General features: G+C 40.7%; 1 protein-coding gene across 2 annotated transcripts; it reads left to right on the forward strand.

Annotated features, from left to right (window-relative positions):
• The first annotated feature begins 5,690 nt into the window (after positions 1-5,690).
• Positions 5,691-19,425, forward strand: MFSD14A (major facilitator superfamily domain containing 14A). 2 transcript variants are annotated; one of them, XM_080348777.1, is made up of 12 exons: positions 5,691-5,886; positions 10,981-11,076; positions 12,243-12,305; positions 12,915-13,042; positions 13,577-13,691; positions 14,783-15,001; positions 15,281-15,394; positions 15,880-15,951; positions 16,332-16,420; positions 16,589-16,686; positions 17,280-17,443; positions 18,052-19,425. In XM_080348777.1, the coding sequence occupies exons 1-12, from the start codon at positions 5,800-5,802 to the stop codon at positions 18,256-18,258; spliced, it is 1,452 nt and encodes a 483-aa protein (XP_080204903.1). In that variant the 5' UTR covers positions 5,691-5,799; the 3' UTR covers positions 18,259-19,425. The 2 variants fall into 2 exon arrangements, with proteins under 2 accessions (XP_080204903.1, XP_080204902.1); XM_080348776.1 differs by having other exon boundaries at positions 16,332-16,444; positions 18,052-19,424.
• The last annotated feature ends 28 nt before the right edge of the window (positions 19,426-19,453 follow it).

Raw genomic sequence — 19,453 nt, forward strand, 5'->3', positions numbered from 1 at the left:
TGAATCACAGTAGTGGAAATGTTCAGGCAATATAATTGGTTACTTCTTGAGAAATTTTTCCAAAATACATATGGAGCAGGCTGAGGAGAACACTTAAAACCAGTGGTGCAGGAAGGGACCAAATTGGCCAAATAACCACTGGAGTTCTGTAACATAAAACCCAGTTTTAATATTTCAGGTCCACCTGTCAATATTTGTCAATAAGGATCAGTTTAAAGGAAAGAACAGGAATATGTGCTCTTTGCTTTTGAAAACAATATATCTACTGTACTATGGAGTAGTAACTCCTGTCATAGTCCAGTGACTCTTCCACGCTTTCAATTATTTCAATTACAGTTCCATTAAATTTTCCAGTAGAAGGATAGATCTCTTCATCCACTTGTTGCTATAAAGGGAATATGAATTTGCTTTTTTAGCTCTCTTTCTTTAGCCCGTTGCAGGCTGAAGAAAGACTCTTGCCTAGAGATGCACCAGGCTGAAAAGCGTCACTCTGGACAGAGGGAAGACACCATATGTTTCTTGAGAGCAGAAAGGATTTGAGGAGGGTTTTACTGTTTTCTGTAGCCTTTGCAATCTCAGAGCATCTGAACATTTTCTCACTGAGATACTTCTGTATCTGAATTTTAAAATTAAAAATAAAAAAGGCAGTTTTAAGTTTATAACCCATTAACTAACCAAAGAAGCGTAGCTAGCCCAGAGCATTGGGAAGTAGGGGATAGCGTGCTGTGAGTTTCCTGTAAAAGCAATCTAGGAGTCTAACTTGGCAAAAATAAACCTGTCTTTCTGAACTATTTTTCTGTCCTTTAGACAATGGATTTGTTAGTTTAGTTGTATATTTAGAAGGATAACCTATATGTAGAAAAATTTTATTTAAATATTTATAAAGTTTAGCTAGGTATTTATTTGCAATAACTTAATTATGTGATTTTTTTTTTCCCTCAGACTTGCATAATGAGAGTACTAGTATTTATTGAATACTTGGATATTTGGTAGTTTTATTTGAGAATCTCTGGGATACATGATAAATTATCAGATAACAATAAACTGAGAACTGTCTTCAAAGCAAAATAAATCAGCCGTTCAGTGGTGAAAAATCTTGAGTCTAATCTAGTAAGAGAAACTTTCCTTTAAACATTCTATTTCTATGCTATCCCCAAGTGCCCAGTAATCTTTTTTCTCAAAGAATTAAGGTAATTTTATAGTTCTATTCAACTTCTTTGTTTTGGACAAACTATAAGAAAGTGACCCTTTTTGTTTGCTTTAATGATGTGTAGATTAATATTCTAGAACTGGCTTCTACAATATAGCACCTTGGGGTTTTTCCTGTAAGTTTTTACAAACTATTGTTTTATTTTTCCTCAAAAAAATCTTATTCTGGTAGCATATGCTTGCATTTCAGTTGCTCATGCAGTCCTCTCACAGGTTTTTAGAAGTACGTATTTGTTTTGTGTTCCTAACTTATTTTCATGGCTGTAATTCGAAAGACTGTAATGGATTTTGTTAAATTGTTTTAAAATTGATAAATGAAATGCTGCATTTCTTCTGGTTTTTGTTGTCAGTAACTTTCATATTTTAATGTATTTCCTTATCAGCTGTGCATATTCTGTTGTATTTAAACAATCATCATTTTCCAAGTTTGAAGTTGTTAATTTTCCTCCTGTTGACAATGTTCCCTGTTATATACGGTCAGTGAGGAAGATTATTCATGGTTTTCTTCTCTGAAATCCATGATTTGTAACAGCGAGATACTAAAAAGCATTAAGGGGGTTTTGGGTATTAGAAAGGTAACATTTCCCTATAACATGGTGTTATACCATGTATGTGGTAGTGCATCATTACCTATGGTGTCCAGCTATTTTAAGAAAGTCCATGAAGTGTCTCCTTGCCTTTATTTTCATTGTTCTTTTATCTTTAAAGCTCAGTATTTTCCACAGGAAGTTACTAAAGAGTTCCACTCCTTCCAGGTAAGCTCATTATATATTTTTAGATATCGAGAACTAAGATATTTTTACTTAAAAAAACGCAGGGGAAAATGCAGCAAAATAAGTGGGATTAATTAGATTATATCTTCTGCTCTGGTTACTGTGAATCCAAATTTCTGTTCAGTTGAGTTCATAACTTTTTCTAATCATTTCCCACTGGATGAATTTATAACTCTTTCTAGAAGACCTTCCATCATTGTTCTGGCTGCAATTAGACATATTCATTTCATTTCATTAGCAATTTATAGCTCAGTAAGAATTGCATATATGCTAAGCATGTTTGGATTTGCTGCTATGAGTAACAGTTCAGATTTTTTTAAAGTTTGTCTTTATTGTCAATATATTTTAAATTTCATTTTAAATATATAAGCCCAAATATAAATCATGTATTCAAACATTTTAGCAAGGTTTTCTTAGGTAATCTTAGGATATTTTTATATGTTGATGTTGATATTTATGTGTGATTATAGTGAATACCATTCTAATGGATGGTTTCCAGGCAGTTTGGAAACACGTTATTTTTTTGGTATAACACTGCCGAACCATAGAATGCATCTTACATGACCTCGTACAGTTACCTCCATATTGAGGTAACATACTGTATTTTTTTTTCTCCTGTATGTGTAGATAATGTCACTATAGTAATGAACTGGTTAAAATGAAGCACTGTCTTTATTAAGAATATGATATTAAAATGTTTGGGAGCTTTGTAAATAGAGAAGTTTGCCTTATACACTTTAGCAGAAATAAAACAGTCTATTATAAGATGGTCGTTAGCGGTACCTTTCAACATACAGCTTACTGAATTTTCTGAGAAATTTAATTTTTACTTAGACATGCTTCTTTTTGACCACGGTATCATGACTCGTCGTGAATCACATTCCAGCAGTGTTCCTGTGACAGTGTGTCTCTGTACTCTTTGGGCCCAAAAGCCTCATCTCCTTACACAGGACTGTGGTTCCTGAACTGGAGTTGGTAGGGAGCATCTGTGTATCACATACCAAGATATAGTATGGTGTGCAATTGTAAAACACTTTAATCCTTTTTGGAGAGTTTTGCCAGAAATTACCAGGAGCCAGCTAGATTCCGTAGCTTTCCCCTCCGTCCCCCATTTTAAATATTGAACTTTGACAGCAGTAGAAAGTACCATACAATATATCCTCTAGAATACAACACAATCCATTGCTTCGTGTCACAATTTAGAGCTGAGGTTTTGTATAGCTATACATTACAATATATCAAAGACCTGAACAGAGTTCACAAACACATTACTGTGGATGGTGGATAACACATTTCCATGCCCTTTCAGAGATATGTAATAAAAACAGGTCACTTCACCAGCTGTGCACCAATAATGTTCATTTCTGTCAAATGCCTTGGTCAATTCTGCTCTGATTTTAGTGATCACATGCAGCATGATTTAAACTGCAATTTTTAGGCCATTAGGTGACAGAAATGAATTATTCATCAACTAACTGCAGGAGCATAGGTGGTACAGAGTACTGGGATGCAGGGGACAGTGTTCTTCAAGTTTGGCCTAAAAGCAATCTGTAGGAGTCATAACTGAAACCATCTTCTGTCTGTGCTTTAGCAGCAAGGCTTTCCCTTGGGGAGAAGATAACGGCTGTTTTCGTTCTGCTTCTGCAAAGATGGTGATGTCTTCTACAGCTAGCAGGTACTATTATGCACTTACTTTGTATAGAAGGTTGAACACTACAGGTGTTGAGATGTAAAAGACAAATTTTTTTCTCTTCTTCAGGAGATTAAGTCTTTGTCGGGAATTTGTGTCTCAAATAATGGCAGAGTGGATTAAGTCAAGACTTACATAGGTAAGTGGAGTTTGATATTTGAAAGTGTGTAGCTGGCTGAAATTCATGACAGCAAAAGCATGTCATATTTATCTAGAGTTTGTTCTATATTTAGCAATTCTTACTTGAGTCATCTGCTCACCCTACGAAAGTGAACTTGATATATAAGATGCATTTATTTTGAGATAATGACATTGATAACAGGGTTGATCTAACATAAAGGTGTGGATGGAAAAACAGCTGTTTAATCAGCCGAGTTACAAAATGTCTTCGAGGTGTAGTTGTGTTAACTTTTTTATGTGACTACCTTACATGTCATGTACATGTCTGTGTGTGACTTTCCCACCAAAATGTAACAGCACTCTCTCCAAGGAGTAGATTTGAAACCATGCCAGTATTTTGGACCCCTTTTTTCAAGTAGAAGGGGTGAGGAACCCTGGAACAGAATTGTCACATACTTGGCATAATTTATTAAGACTTGTAAGAAATTACTGATAGTAGCAATGGCTGCAAACATCCTTTTTCCCCTGTGAGTAGCCCAGTAGAGACACACTTTGTGTCATGAGCTGGAGCCTGCTTGCGTTTGGCTCACGGTAAGACCAGAATAGATCCATTGGCCTGAGTAGGGCTACACCTATGGAATTCTAAATTCCTTAAAAGCTGCATTTTGATAAAAGGGTGCTTGGTCTTATGGTCAATAAGCCCCCATGATCTTTAGTGGTGCTTGACTTACACTCCTTTGTTAGCACAGTGGTGTCGGTGCTGTGAGGGAGCTGGAGCACAGCTGTGTGTGTCAGGGCTGGGGTTCCGCACAGCAGCCCCTGTATGGACAGGGAAGATGTCAGCATGTGGCTGAAGTTTTGGGGGAAGCAGGGATGTGGCAGGAGCTGGGGAGGCAGGGATATGCAGCAAGAGGGCTGGCAGGTGGAGGACTGAGTGAAGAACATAGGGAAAAGAGTGGTATGTGCATGTAGCCATGGAGAGTTGTGTCTGAGATCGTAAATGTAATAGTACTGCACGTGGACAGATGTTGCTCTGTTTAGTGCTGCCAGACATCAGCAGTGAAGGAATTTAAACTCTAAGCCACAGAATAATTAATAATAACAATAATAGTACATGTTTCTAAAGGATTTCCTCCACTAGTGGGTATGATGCCTTGGGAAAGCTCATCCCTGTTATCTTATTACCCATAGGCTCTGTGGTAAATCAGAACCTGAAATGACCTGCCTGTTTGAAGTTGCCAAAGCTTTCACAAGCTAACTTAAATCTTGAGAATAAGAAAGCAGAACGTTTCCAAGTTGGATTTTTAAGATGGATTATATCTGTGGTTGTGTACTTGGGCTGTGGAAACGTCTTTCGGTGTCCAACAGGTGTATCCAGTAAGAAGTGTGGGGCTTTGCTCCTTCTTTGCAGGCCCCTCGGGCAGCCCGGGCCGGGAGGAAGGGGCTGGGAGCGGCCCGGTGCCTGCGGAACCGGGAGAGAAACTGAGGCTTCTGAGGGGCAGAAGAGGCCGCGATACGTGTTTCAAAATCCCAGCGTTGTCCAGATGGGAAACGAAGTGGAGCGTGTCCGGCAGCGCAGGTGGGCTCGGTGTGCCGGGAGGCGGAGGCTGCTCCGCCCGGAGTGACGGGGGCTCCACCGCCGCACCGAGCCCTCTGCCGCGTCACAGCCAGCCGCACGGCTTCTGGCAGCAGTGTCTCCTCTTTTATTTCGTTTTTAAAACGTGGGTATTTCTCCCAACCCTGACCATCGGATTTTTGAAAGGGAACAGCCGAGGCGCTGGCGGCGGGCCCGGGGGCGGGGGGGCGGCCGGGCGCACGTGACCGCCGGCCGGCCAATGGGGTGATCGCGTGATGCGCGGCGGCGGCTCGCGCTGGGGGTGGCTGGGCAAGATGGCGCCGGGTGCGTGAGCGGTGGCGGTGGCCGCGCGGGGAGGGGAGGCGAAGGCCCGGCTGCTGGGGAGGGTCCGCTGCTGCCCCCGCTCCTCCCCGGGGCTGTAGGATGGTAAAATGACCCAGGGGGGGAAGAAGAAGAAACGCGCCGTGAACCGCAGTATCATGCTGGCCAAGAAGATCATCATTAAGGACGGCGGGACGGTGAGGCCGGGCGGTGCCGGGGCGGCTGTGGGGCGAGCTGGAGGGGGCAGGGGGGCGGCTGTGGGGCGAACTGGCGGCGGCGGGGCCCCGAGTCCCGCGGCCGTGCGGAGAGCTGGCAGCCGTCGGGCAGGGCCCCGCGGCAGGTGCGGGGCGGGCGGTGGGCCCGCGGGCCTGGCGGGGCCGTGCTGCGGGGCGGCGGGCCGAGCTCCGGCTAGCTTTCCGTTTCTTTATGCGGCGGGTTGCTGCGGCCGCCATGGCTTCGCTCGGCATCCCGGGCTGGTTTCCGTGAGGCAGTTGCCCGAGAAGCACCTGTGAGGGCGTCACGCTCGCTCGAGTCGCTTCGTCAGTGCCGCTGCTCAGTGCAGGCCGCGCTGCCCGGGCCGGGTGGCAGAGCAGCGGCGGCCCGGGGCTGAGGCACAGGTGGCTGCGGCTCTCGTGTGCGAGGCCAGCAGCAAGTGCTCGAGCCCAGCTTTGCACTGAATGTTCTGTAAGTGACGCCTTGCGGCAGGAAGCGCTGCCGGGACCCGGCGGTTGGCGAGCGGTGGGGGCGCGCGGGCGGCCGTTGGGCCTTGGGAAGGGCCGCGGGAGCGGGCGGGCCCGCCGGAGTGGGCTCTGCCCGCACGGGAGCGGGTCACCGGCACCTTCGGCCTCTCCTCCCGCAGCCTGAGAAGGAACAGGCCGACGAGCGGGACAAACTCTTGCATCAGAGCAGTCCCATAAAGGGTGCCTGGAAGAAGTGTTTTGCAGCTCCCTCCCACTGTCTTGCTTCCTCTTAAATGTATCAGTTTTAAAAAGAAAGGGGAGTTGTTAAATGTTTCAGCTGCTGTAGCTTGATTTTTTTTTCAGTTGATGAGTAGCATTACTTCAAATGTATCAGTGGCCCTGGATTTTTTCAGCTGTGTAACGTTGTGTGGCTTTGATGTGCACTCTTCTAAATACAGTATTAGTATTTCAAATAAAGAGACATCTTGACAGACTGAACTGCTGGAAGCCTTTCAGTTTGTTTTTGGAACAATACTGGAGAAGAGGGAGGTGTTAGTCGTTATAGTTGTTCACTGAACTGGTGACCAACAGCCTGGATTACTTAGTGGTAAGAAGCAAAACTAATTCCAGTGATAGATGTTGTTTTCCAGGACATGTTTTCCTGCTCTTTTTAAAGACAGAAATGTATGAGATTACCTTGTACAAATGTTAAATGCAAATATTTTAGAATTACTAGTAGAAGCAGAGTAAATGTTGTTACTCGTCGGACATGGTGCTTTCAAATTTCTCTCTGGGGTAATCATTGATTAAAAGAGAGTATACTTCCAAGCCTCCTTTATCTCTCAATTTTCACTTTCCTTTGCCAAGAGAGGCGAAAGGATATTACAGTAACTGCATTTGGTATCAGTGTTTCCCACCAGTTCAAAAGCAGAGTGCAAACTTCTGTGAGTTCTGCATGATTTTCAGTTGTTTTTAAAGCAGTGGAAAAGCGAGCTATTAACATTAGATGAAGGTATGCAGATGGTTGTTAGATAACAAAAACACCAGTTTGAGATATTTACTACTTCCAAATAAATGTTTTGAGAATTCGCTTTAAATACATTTTTAAAGTTATAAAGTCTGGTAGTGCAGTCTTCTTTACAATGACAGCAAAATCTTTATGCTTGGGTTGTTTGTTTTGTTTTTTTTTGCTGGAACATTTAATTAGCCTTCCGTGCTCAGTTTCCTTAGTTTCTTTGGCTACCCAACATGCTATGTGACATCGTGGGAAACTGATAAATGAAAATTGCTCATGCCTTGAATGTCTCTAACTGGCAAACCAGTAATTAATTGTGCATCTAAGTGTACAGTTTCCAGCCTGATTGGTTTATTTTGAAATTATTTGACATAAAACCCTGTGACTCTTTTGCTGGCAGTGGGGCAGTGTCACAGACAAAAAGAGTTTACTGATGGAGAGCTTCTGTCAATTTATTGTTACTTATAATCACTGATATGGAAATGAAACCTTGCCTCTGCAAAGCTGTTCTCCCGCCCATACTATGCTGGATCCCCTTGGCAAGGCGGTGGGTGGTGCAGGAGGTTGGGTTGGTGTCTGGTGGTATTTTTGTGGTGGTCTTTCTGCAGCTTAGTAGCTGTATCACAGAAGACAATGGGATGTGTACTCAAGTCTGTGTTGTCACAGGAGAGGCAGTAACACCAGTGAAGTGGTTTCAACCCTGTCGTTAATTTTGCCTTCCTTTATGGCCAGTTGGAATTCATTTTATGTAAGATTATGCATTTTTCAAGTGCTCAATAAATGAGTTAGGAGGTGCATGTCTGGGCAATGCTGGAAAGAATTAGAGCTTAGTATGACATTTGGTACCTCTTCTAGCCGAGGAGCAGCAGCTGTGATCTTATATCCGATGCCTTTGTTGCTTTGATAGTTATTCTGTTGTTAGAAGTGTGTTCTTAGGGTTGCCTGGCACATACGCTTTTTCTGACTGGCATGACTGACAGTAGAAAGTGTTTGGTTAAAGACATTTTCTAACTAGAGAAAGGGGGCACTTAGAGCCCTATTTTGTGCCATAGATTTTGCCAAACATAAGAAGGGTTGCTGTTACTCTGATTGGAACATCTCTGTTCCAGGTTGTTCACACAGAGGCTCTGTATCTTTTATCTCCAGGTGTAAGGTCTTCCGATGTGGTTGCACTGGGGTTGTTACATTACATGACACTGCATTAGGCAGTTTGTAAAGCACAGCAGGGGGGGTTTGTGGAGTAAGAGGGGCCTGAATACCCAACATCTGTTCGTGTTGGGGTGTGAGAGTACATCAGACTAGTACTTAGGTCTTGTGTACTGAATGGACATAATATATCTTAATGCACTGTAATGTAACCACTTCTAATCTTCACTATTTCTTCCACCTCAGGAGTATTTTTGATACTTTATGGTTGCAACCATCTTGAAAAATAGCTACAGAGGTGATGATCTAGATGTGACTAAATGACTTAATTTTTTATAGATAAGGACAAATTTTAAGTACCTGTGATGAGTGTTAGCAGGAAGAAAGCTAAACTCTCAGGATCCACATCTGCCAATGAAACAGAAACATCTAGTTGGGCTGATTACAGCCGCCAACAATTGATAGCCATGCAGGACAAGCCCAGGGTTCATTCTGCTGGTTTGGTTTGTGTGGGATCTCTGGGTAGCTGCCCAGAGCTGGACAAGGGCAGCACAGAGTCAGTCTGTGTTTGCTGTGTGCGAACAGAATGGAGGTGCTTTTGAGCCCTGGGCTTGGAGGGCCAGGCATGGCTCATGACTCCTCAGCATCTGTAATGCCTTGGGAGTCATGAGCTGGTAACGTGACAGGAATCTGGGGACTACAATAATGAACCTGATTTTCTGTATCAGACTGAGGCAGACAACTAAGATCATTGCTTGCAGTTTGTGCTGAGCTGGATCAGTTTTTAGCCCAAAACTAAAATAAGCATTGTGGGTGGAAAGGGAAAAGAATTGTGGGAAGTGAAGATAACTATAGCCAGTTTCTGTACCTATAAAGACTGTTAATTTACCTCCTTAAGAGAACAGCATGAAAAAACAGCAGAAAGAGCTGTATGGTATGATGTCTGTATTTACTGAAGAGAGCCTGGGAAAGAAAAAGAAAAACAGCACAGTGCTAAGGTGCTTTTGTAGCTCACCTTTTATATATTGATACGGTTACTTTTGAAAATTATGATCTTTTCTAGCAATAGGGGTGAATGGCCAGTGCGATCTTCTGTATTTATTTCCTACAGTTGTTTAAAAGGCTTTTTTTCTTCTGTGTTGGAAATACAGAAAAGCTAAGTATGACTTGCATAGATCTTGCAATAAAAGAAAGACTCTAGTATTACCTAACCAAAACTTAAAATTGCATAGCATTTGAGATTGGAGGGCACCTCTGAACATCTCTAATAACAGGGTCAGCTGGAGCAGTTTGCTGAGGGCCATGACCAGTCAGGTTTGGGGACGGAAGTTCCACAGCCTCACTGGGCTGCTTGTTTCCAGGGGTTTGTTTTGTTCAAGGTTTAAGTCACTGAATGCCTCTGATGAGAGTCTGGCTGTGTCATCTGTGCTCCTTCCCATCAGATATTTATACATGTTGGTAAGATCCCTCTGAGCCTTCTTGAGAAGCAGCTCAGGATTTCAGCCTGTGTGTGTTGCTCATTATAAGTGCTGGGTCTGTCACATCAGCACTACTCTGTTAGTAACTCCTCTTCACACAAGGCCAGGAAAGTAGATGTTAAGGCAGCACTTCTACGCATAAAGAATGCATATGAAATTTCTGATTACTTATTCATACTGCTGCCTTCATATGAAAATAATTGGTGCATCGTTTCCTCAATTTGCAAATGATTAACTTTGACATGTTGTTTGACAGGGTAGCATTTAGAGAGTCTGGGAGATGAGCAGGTTGTCCCACCCATGCTCTTTTTGTTCTCCTCAAATGCTACTTCTGATTATACCAAATGACCAAAGTATTTGAAGTTCCTTATTTCAAGTCTTTCATCTAGATCTCTTCCTACTTTTGAAGCACATTGTAGCTAATAGGCCTGCTGTCAATGTTTGGGAAGTGATCCATGCTGTTCCTGAGATTAATTTCTGGTGTTAATTATTTCAGTTTTTCTTGATTTTGAGCTATCAAAGTTTTGAACTCAACCATGCTGCCTTTTACTAACAGAAGTACTTGAAAGCTGTTTGATAGACCAGGTAATTAGACTTTGGGATAGCCAAGTGCAAGCACTCTGCCATGTTTTGAAATTATGAAAACCTGTTTTCCCTGCAGCATTGTGTGGGCTTAAGCATTTTTCTCAAGGAAAAGACACTAATTCTCCAAATAAGAGTCTGATTCTGCTTTCAGTAGCATCCTTGTTTCCCAGACTGGCAGTGTAAGTGGTTTATTTTTTGAGATGGGAGCGCCTTTTGTATTCTGTGGAGGATTAAGGCACCTCAGGATATTAGCTGCGAAGTACCAGTTAGGTTGAGTAACTGTATTCCTTCATTTTTTAATCTTCTGTTCATAGTGTTCATATGCATTTCTCTTTACTATGATATATTGTTAGTTGTTTTAATTACATGTTTTTTCTCTTCTTTTAGGCTCAAGGAATAGGTTCACCTAGTGTCTACCATGCTGTGATAGTGATCTTCTTGGAGTTTTTTGCTTGGGGGCTCTTGACAGCACCCACTCTGGTGGTGAGTGATACGTTTAAGCTTTTTTTCCCCTGTATGGGATATGGGGCAATTACTGCAAAGGCACTGAATTAAATTCTTCTGAATTAAATGAAAACTATATATCATTGAGCTGTTCTGTTGTGCAGGTGAAAAGTTTTGTGTTTTTACATGGAATCAGGAATTTTAAATTATTTCATTAAAGCAGTGTAATGATGCAGCGTAGCTCTTTACATGCAAGTCTGCTAACACTCAGGCTTACATGTAATTATTTTCTGACTTGAAGTCAGTAAGACAGTAATGAAATTATCTTTCCTTTCAAGATGCTACAAAAAGTTGGCACATTACAAATGTAAGGACAAAAATACACTTTAAATTGGGTAAAATTATGCAAGCATGTGTGTGTAGGTAGGGAGATGTTTGCTGACCTGGCTGTGCTTTAAATGGAAGCTTCAGAGCTCAGACCCTGTTACACCAGTCGAAGCTTCCCTATGATTAGCAAGACAGTCATACCAACATGTTTGTACCAAATTATTTTCTAATGTAGTTGGTTGCTTTCTGTTTGGATTTAATCTTTGAGAGTGACACATGCTTACAAATTAAAAGGACCAAAGGCCTAAAGATCTCCAAGCAAACTCCACTTAAAATGCAGTCTTGGTGCGGCTGTGTAAGCCGATGTTAACCATGAACAGTCTCTTGGATATAAACTGCACGTTGGTCACTGAATGGAACCCACCTCACATAACACAGGTTAGACTGAGAGAGATGCTTGTTTTAACCTGTGTATCCAGGCTCTCATCACCAAACTGAGAGACACTTCAGAATGATGATGTCTCTCCTCTCTCTCCCCAGCCCCGCCCCCACCAGATGACACAGTAATGTGTGGAGAGTCTGGTTTGAGATCACGTTCTAGGTTCTCTGTGGCCTATTTAGATTTCAGACAAGGAGGTTGGAAGACCTGAATCCTTCCCAAGATATTGAGAGAACCAAGGCCTCTACCAAGTACAGCTAAAATCTCAAAGTAACTTCCATGTGAATTAAAGATTAAATAGATTATTCGTGGTGTCTTTTTCTCTTTATGTTCTATGAAAACAGAAAACTACTGTGGGCGTGCCACTGTAGAAGCTGGATGCATCATGAGCAATATTTATGGTTAATAGTAAATGACAGTGTTTGTATTTCTTCTCCAGGTTTTGCATGAAACCTTCCCAAAACATACATTTCTAATGAATGGTCTAATTCAAGGAGTAAAGGTAAGGTGACAGAAGTTAATCACAAGTACAATTTAAAGTGAGTGATGGGAGGAATATAGAAATCATTGACAAATGAGAGCAACATTCAATAGTTTTTTTAATATAGCCTTTTGGTATAAACAAAGCATGGGAATAAATTATTCCTAAAAAGGCAAAATATGTATCATTTCACTTCTAATGAGATATTTTTGCTCTGTACCTGCTGTTTGGGTTCAACAAATAAAAATGTAATTCACTAATCCCAAATGTGTTTATTAATAAATTTGAGAATTTTTTACTTAATGTCTGTTGCTCCAGTAGGGTATTTTCAATTACTTACATTTATGTGAAATAGAAAAAGATAAAGCTATAAAACACAGTTTATGAAAATGCTAGTATCACTGGATCATCTGCATTTTGAATTTTGTGTAGCTCTGAGTTAATAAATCTCAAACTTTATGTAACTAGACATGAGACAGATTAGTAATGCCTGACCATATTGCCTTTGATGCATTGCACTGTAGTCATCAACTTGAATAAAAATACAGCTCCGCCCGCTCTCAGATTGTGGTACAGTTGGCTGTCACAATTCTAACCACCTAGGTTTAACTTAAGTTTTGTTTCATTTAGGGCTTATTATCGTTCCTCAGTGCCCCACTCATAGGTGCCCTGTCTGATGTGTGGGGACGAAAGTCCTTCTTGCTGCTAACAGTATTTTTCACCTGTGCACCAATACCACTAATGAAGATCAGCCCATGGTTAGTAAACACTTTCACACTAGATTTGCCGTTTCTTGTCAAGGTTACCATATAAGGCTTACGCTTGTAGCATTGTTGATAAAATATTGTTTGTGTTCCATGGAAGGTTGAAGCTTTTCTATTACTTCAGTGCAAAGCTGGGAGAACAGAGCCAAACTGAAGCAGATGCCCTGAGGCCAAATGCCTTAGTCAAAATTTTAAGAGCTGCTGTTCTGAGCTCTGTGCTGTAGGCCCTACTTCCTACTTCAGCACGTTTGCAAAAGATACTAGAATGCTATCTGGTAAACTCTGCAGCTCTTTATTGTGGCCATAGTACTCAAATACTAACCAGCTATCCAGAAATTAAAACCTTGCCTAATGCTAGCTAGTGCATGAGGTAACCATTTGTAACCTAAAATGTTGCTGCAACGTTGTACTTCTGTCAAGTTTTAAAATCCATCAGTTGGACAAGAGGATTTACTGTTGGACTGGACTTGGATTGTAGAGACTTTTTGTTTGTATTTAGCTGTTCTAATTTTTGTATAATGTTCCTAGGTGGTACTTCGCTGTTATCTCTGTCTCTGGAGTTTTTGCAGTGACGTTTTCTGTGGTTTTTGCATATGTAGCAGACATAACCCAAGAACATGAAAGAAGCATGGCCTATGGTTTGGTATGTATTTTTTTGGTTCTGTTTCTGTGGTGTTCAGTACTAAATACTTGAATAGGTAAAGATTTTCAAAATTGTATTTTGGGTTCTTCTCTAGCAAGTTGATTTTAGTTTGGGGTATCTTGAATATTCCGATTCTAGTTGAAATACCATATGACCGTGTTAAAAGCTGTGTTTCAGATGGCTGTCTTCACAGTTATCATCAGTGTTAATGCTGTGATTTGAGGGACTTCAGTTATTCCACCACTGTTTCCTACACTAGCACTACTCTGTCATCTTTTAAAAAATCTGACCTTTTGTTTCTGGATAATTTTGGAACTGATGTTGTGTGGTATCTTGACCACCCCTGCACATGTCTCCAGTGACACTGCTGCACTTCAGAGCAAGTGTAGCTGAGTTAACTTGTCTGTCTTAAGTTCTTACAACTCACCTCCAGTTGTTCAGTATCTCCCAATAACCTGCCAGATCTTGGGAGCCTTCACAACCCTATGTGTTATGGTTTAGCAAGTCAGTTGTTGCATTCACGTTACAGAATCCATTGTCATATTCAGCAGGAAGAGCCAAAAGCAGTGGATGTAGCACTAAATAGTTTCTTTCTGCCTTTATGTGTCAGAGATTGAGATGTGTTGAGAAAAGTGCTTCAGTTTGGCAGTTAACACCTTTCACACCAAGGCCAGCTGGTTAACTGAAAACTGCCCTCTGAAGATCCACTGCTGAGTTGGATTAATATGCTCTTAATACATGGAATTTTTTTCTCAACAGGCCTTGTGTATTTTGCTAATATGAAGATTAAATACAGCTCATCACTGCCCAGAGATATGAGCAGAGTGTATAGTTAATTACACCTAATTATGTCAGTACATGTAAGAGAGCTGTGAGCCTCACACTGCTGTCCAGAAACAAAACAAAAAAAAAGCTTTTCTTGAAAACTTTTGTCTGTAAAACATACCACTGCTACCACATAGTCACAGGACAAAGGTTACGTTTAATCACCGCATGATTAGAATGGTTAGGCTTCTGAAAATGAGGAAAAGCGGGTAATAATACTGTTGACTTAAATAATTGCAAATCTTACCAGCTGTTATTTGTTGTAGGTTTCAGCAACTTTTGCGGCAAGTTTGGTCACCAGCCCCGCTATCGGTGCCTACCTTGGTCGAGTCTACGGAGACAGCTTGGTTGTGGTCCTGGCTACAGCAATAGCCTTGTTAGACATTTGTTTTATTCTTGTTGCTGTACCAGAATCACTGCCAGAGAAGATGCGGCCGGCATCCTGGGGAGCGCCCATTTCATGGGAACAGGCTGACCCTTTTGCAGTAAGCGATTTAAATATGGAGTATTGAGTTATTTGTAAACCTTGACCTTTTGAGACAGGAAAGACTGAGTTTTCTGCATCTCAGGCTTCAAAAACAAAGCCTGTATTTTTTCACATTTAACCTTGCGTTGCTGCTAATACTTTTGCAATGACCTTGCTAAACATGCAGGTGTTTCGGTGGTACCACACAATAGTTTCTTTAGTTGACATTTCAAACTCTTGCTAGGTAAACTTTTCAGAATATGAACATTAACCATTTTATACTTCTTTCTTGCCACAGTCACTGAAGAAAGTCGGCCAGGACTCGATTGTGCTGCTAATCTGCATAACAGTCTTTCTTTCCTACCTCCCAGAGGCAGGTCAATATTCCAGCTTCTTCCTTTACCTCAGACAGGTAACTTAATGTTTTGGTAAGAATTTGAACACAAGCAAATTTGTAGGAAAGTTTTCAGTATTGCTGAGTTAATACAGAAAGTATAGATCATTAGTGTCATTGAAAAGCTTTCAGCTTTAAGGATTTAAGTCCTCTTGCTGTTGCTTTTGTCTCTTTTTAGAGAGACAAAAGAGAGATGAACAAGTAAGAAAACAATTCCTTATATTTTTTTTAATCATTTGCCTTGTTCTTGGTTACTATGATGTTTACTATGTTAAACTCTTTTAAAATGTTTTGAATGAACCATTTACTTGTTTTCTAGTTATGCCCCTTTATTTTGGTATAATTGCTTGATTTAATTACTACAAAACAAACAAAAACCTCACTTTTTTAAGTTAGGGAGGAGTTGAATACTGGTCTACTGCACTCTGTATTCCCCCACTGATGTTTGTGACTTCATGATACACATTTTAAGGTTAATAATCAAATTTCCTTTTTAAATATAGATAATGGGATTTTCATCTGAAAGTGTTGCGGCATTTATAGCAGTCCTGGGGATTCTTTCCATTATTGCACAGGTAAGTTCTGCTGCATATTTCATTCACTTGGTGACTTCCATGATACTGTGGTTCCAAAAATGGGACTCAGCTTTCTGCAGCTGTTCTTCTAAGTCACTGCCAATTAACACCGTTCCTGTACCTTGGATGACAAAAGAGCTGGCCAGCCAGGGGTGGATTCATGAATATTCAAAATATATTGTGTTGGGAAAACTAAATATCCTGTGTGACTGTTTTGAAATACTCACTAAATGAATACTATTTTTTTTGTAGAGGCTCCTGAATACTTGGCAAATACTGCTTTTGGAGAATTTGATTTGTCTCTGTAAAATTAATTTATTTGCACGTATTTAACATTTAGAATAAAATGTGTTTCTTTTTTTTTTTTTAACCTCCGCCAGACAATAGTTTTGAGTTTACTCATGCGGTCCATTGGAAACAAAAATACCATCCTGCTGGGCCTGGGATTTCAAATACTGCAACTTGCATGGTATGGCTTTGGATCAGAACCCTGGTACGTACATTTCACTTTAATGTCTGAATAACACGGTATTTTTCTGCATTTTATCCTTTACCCAAGGGAGACACCTCAGTGGTGTACATGTGTACATACATGTGCGCCTGCAGACGCAGAGCAGTGACTCTGTGTGTTTTGCAGGATGATGTGGGCGGCCGGCGCTGTCGCAGCCATGTCCAGCATCACGTTCCCAGCAGTGAGCGCGCTGGTTTCACGCACGGCAGACGCTGACCAGCAGGGTAGGTTTTGTCCTAATCCTGTGGGTTCTCCTCAGAGAACAGTGTGAGGACAGGTGTGGCACAGAGCTGCCACGCACCCCAGCATAGGGCACATGTTGAAATCCACGTTCCTCAAAGCTGTAATACATGAGTATCACATCCCTCTGGCACAGATGGAAAATGTTCCACAGGTCCCAACAGCAGCAAACTATTTAGCAAACATAAAATGCTGGTTACTTTCCTCACTTTTGACAAAAGTATTGTTCAGTTGTCCAGGTTGCATACAGTGTGTTCTCTGAGACACTGCCTGCAAGGACATTGTATGCATATTGTATATATACTGGTCTCTGAATGAGCACAGCACAATAAATACTACTTGGTGCCTATAGGGAGATGGAAAAAAAAAACCCAACCCTCGATTATACTATAATGACAACTTTTCTGCACCCCTGGTTTATTTTTACCTGTAGTGCAACACCATTTAGAAAAGCTTTCCTGCTTGCCTCAGTTGGAAGGTGAACTGACTAAAGTCTCACTGATCTGCTGATAATCTGTTAAAAATAATTATATATGTATAAATATAGACAGATAACAGTGTATTTTACTTTTTCCAGGTGTTGTTCAAGGGATGATAACAGGAATTAGAGGACTGTGCAATGGTTTGGGACCAGCACTTTATGGTTTTATATTCTATATATTTCATGTTGAACTGAATGAACTCCCCATGCCTGAATCACCACCAGGAGGTAGTGTGGTCACACAATACCATTTACAACAGGTATTCTTCTTTTACTTATTAATTCCAAAAATAGAATTTAGGAAGGCAACATGTGCCCACCAGTTCTGGAGTGCGATGCTGTTTTCCATGTTAAGCTGACTGTAAATGAAGCGTGTTAAAAAAAAAAGGTTTTGGACTGACCCCTGGAGACGGCTGTTGGCATAAGACAGAGCTGATGGCAGTTAGACAGTGGAGGACCCTTGTGCAGGGGGATGCACTGATAACTGCAGCAGCCCACTTGTCTCCCTGGCATTGTATTTACGTCTTAGCCATTGTACAGTTTTGTTTATTTCTCCTTTAATCCTCTAACCAAGCCCTCAGCATTTTTTTAGTTCCTAACAGCTCTAGATTTGTTGAGGATACTCAGCAGCAATAACTTGCACTGGAAAGGGATGTTGGCACACCTTAATCAGAGCTCTCTTAATTCTTGCGATGTAACACTTCCCATATTCCTTCTAGAAGACTGCACCTGGGGACAAATACTGTATTGCCTATAGTGTAGCAATAAAAAGTTCTTCCCACTCTTGAAATGTATGTAATTAGCAAGTGAAGTCTGTTAACATGTCTCAAGGTTCATTAATACTTTGTGGTGTTACTGTTGTTTTCAGAATTCTATAATCCCTGGACCCCCATTCTTGTTTGGAGCGTGCTCTGTGCTGTTGGCACTACTTGTTGCCTTGTTTATTCCTGAACACACAAACCTAAACCTACGATCCAGCAACTGGAAGAAACACTGTGGCAGCCATGGCCATCCCCACAGCCCACAAACTCCTGGTGAGGCTAAGGAACCATTACTGCAAGATACAAATGTATGACAAAAGTCCACGAAAATCTTTTAGACTGTTTTTCATCAGCAGTTTGGGATACACATTCCAATTCCATCAAAAATGTAATTTCTTAAGGTAATCTTAAGAATTATCTTTCTGCATGAAGTTCATAGGAATGAAAAAAAAAAGGTTTCTCCAAAGATGTTGCCATGGAATTAATAATTTGCTTTTAAAAACAAACTGTTACATACTTGTCGCTTGCCATGAAATACTGTTACTACTCAACCTTACTTTCTAGTTCAGAGACAAAAAGAATAGAGTCAAGGCATGAGCATGTGTCCTTCTGTTTCCTTAAGGTGGTGAGCTTTAATTCTAGTCACGCCGAGTCTCAATGAGACGTACTCGTGTCCATGCGGACCCACTCATTTTAATGTTGTCGTAAAATCTTGGGTCAGATGATTCAAAGCCTTAATGTAAATGTACTCAAGTAGGGAGAAGGTAAACTGGTATCATTTATTTTAAGTCATATGGCAGTTTTTTTTAAGTTTGTACTAATATAAAAATCACATGAGCACGCTTGCTGAACAGTAAAAGTTATTTTTTATGTAAGTGCATTTACTCTATTTTTGAATAAACGGTAGTATCGAACACTTGTTTAAATATTAAGTGGGTGTTTTGAGCCTACTAATTTTAATATTGGCTCTAAAACTCTGCTTTCCTAAGCACCGTTTATTATACCACTATATTCCTGATGTTTGCGTAATCATAAAGGACCTCAAAACTTGAATACACAGACTGAAATATAAGCTGATAGCCTTGAATATGTCCGTGTGCTATATAGTGGCCTTTGAGGACTGTCACAATAACCCTTTTGCATTACAGAGCTAATGTTTTAGTCCTAAATTTTCAGGACCCTTAGTAAAGAAGAGAGCTTTATACAATTACTGATGTGAATTTCTCTAAAAGTGTATATTTTTGTGTCCAGTTGTATTATTTAAGTGTTCCTTTGTATAAATTTGTGTATAAAGTATTGTATAGGTTTAAAATGTTTTCATCTTGTGGTTATTGCTTAATGCTTTTTTACCTTTGAACATTCACCATGGTTGACCAAGAGCAGGAAAAAAAATGTAAATATACTGTTAATAAAGTTGAATATTTTAATGAATTTTTAAATAATTGTTAATGTATCTTTAAACATTAATTGAGCTCTATAGTGTATGTGTGTTCTATTTCAGCCGTGCAG

The sequence above is a fragment of the Nesoenas mayeri genome (assembly GCF_963082525.1).
Source record: "Nesoenas mayeri genome assembly, chromosome: 8".
In the NCBI taxonomy this organism is placed as follows: domain Eukaryota; kingdom Metazoa; phylum Chordata; class Aves; order Columbiformes; family Columbidae; genus Nesoenas; species Nesoenas mayeri.

Coding starts and splice junctions, on each gene's coding strand:
- MFSD14A (XM_080348776.1), top strand. CDS start 5,800: ATGACCCAGGGGGGGAAGAAGAAGAAACGCGCCGTGAACCGCAGTATC. Junction 12,306..12,914: donor GTCTAATTCAAGGAGTAAAG/GTAAGGTGACAG, acceptor TGTTTCATTTAG/GGCTTATTATCGTTCCTCAG. Junction 15,395..15,879: donor TCTTCCTTTACCTCAGACAG/GTAACTTAATGT, acceptor TTTTAAATATAG/ATAATGGGATTTTCATCTGA.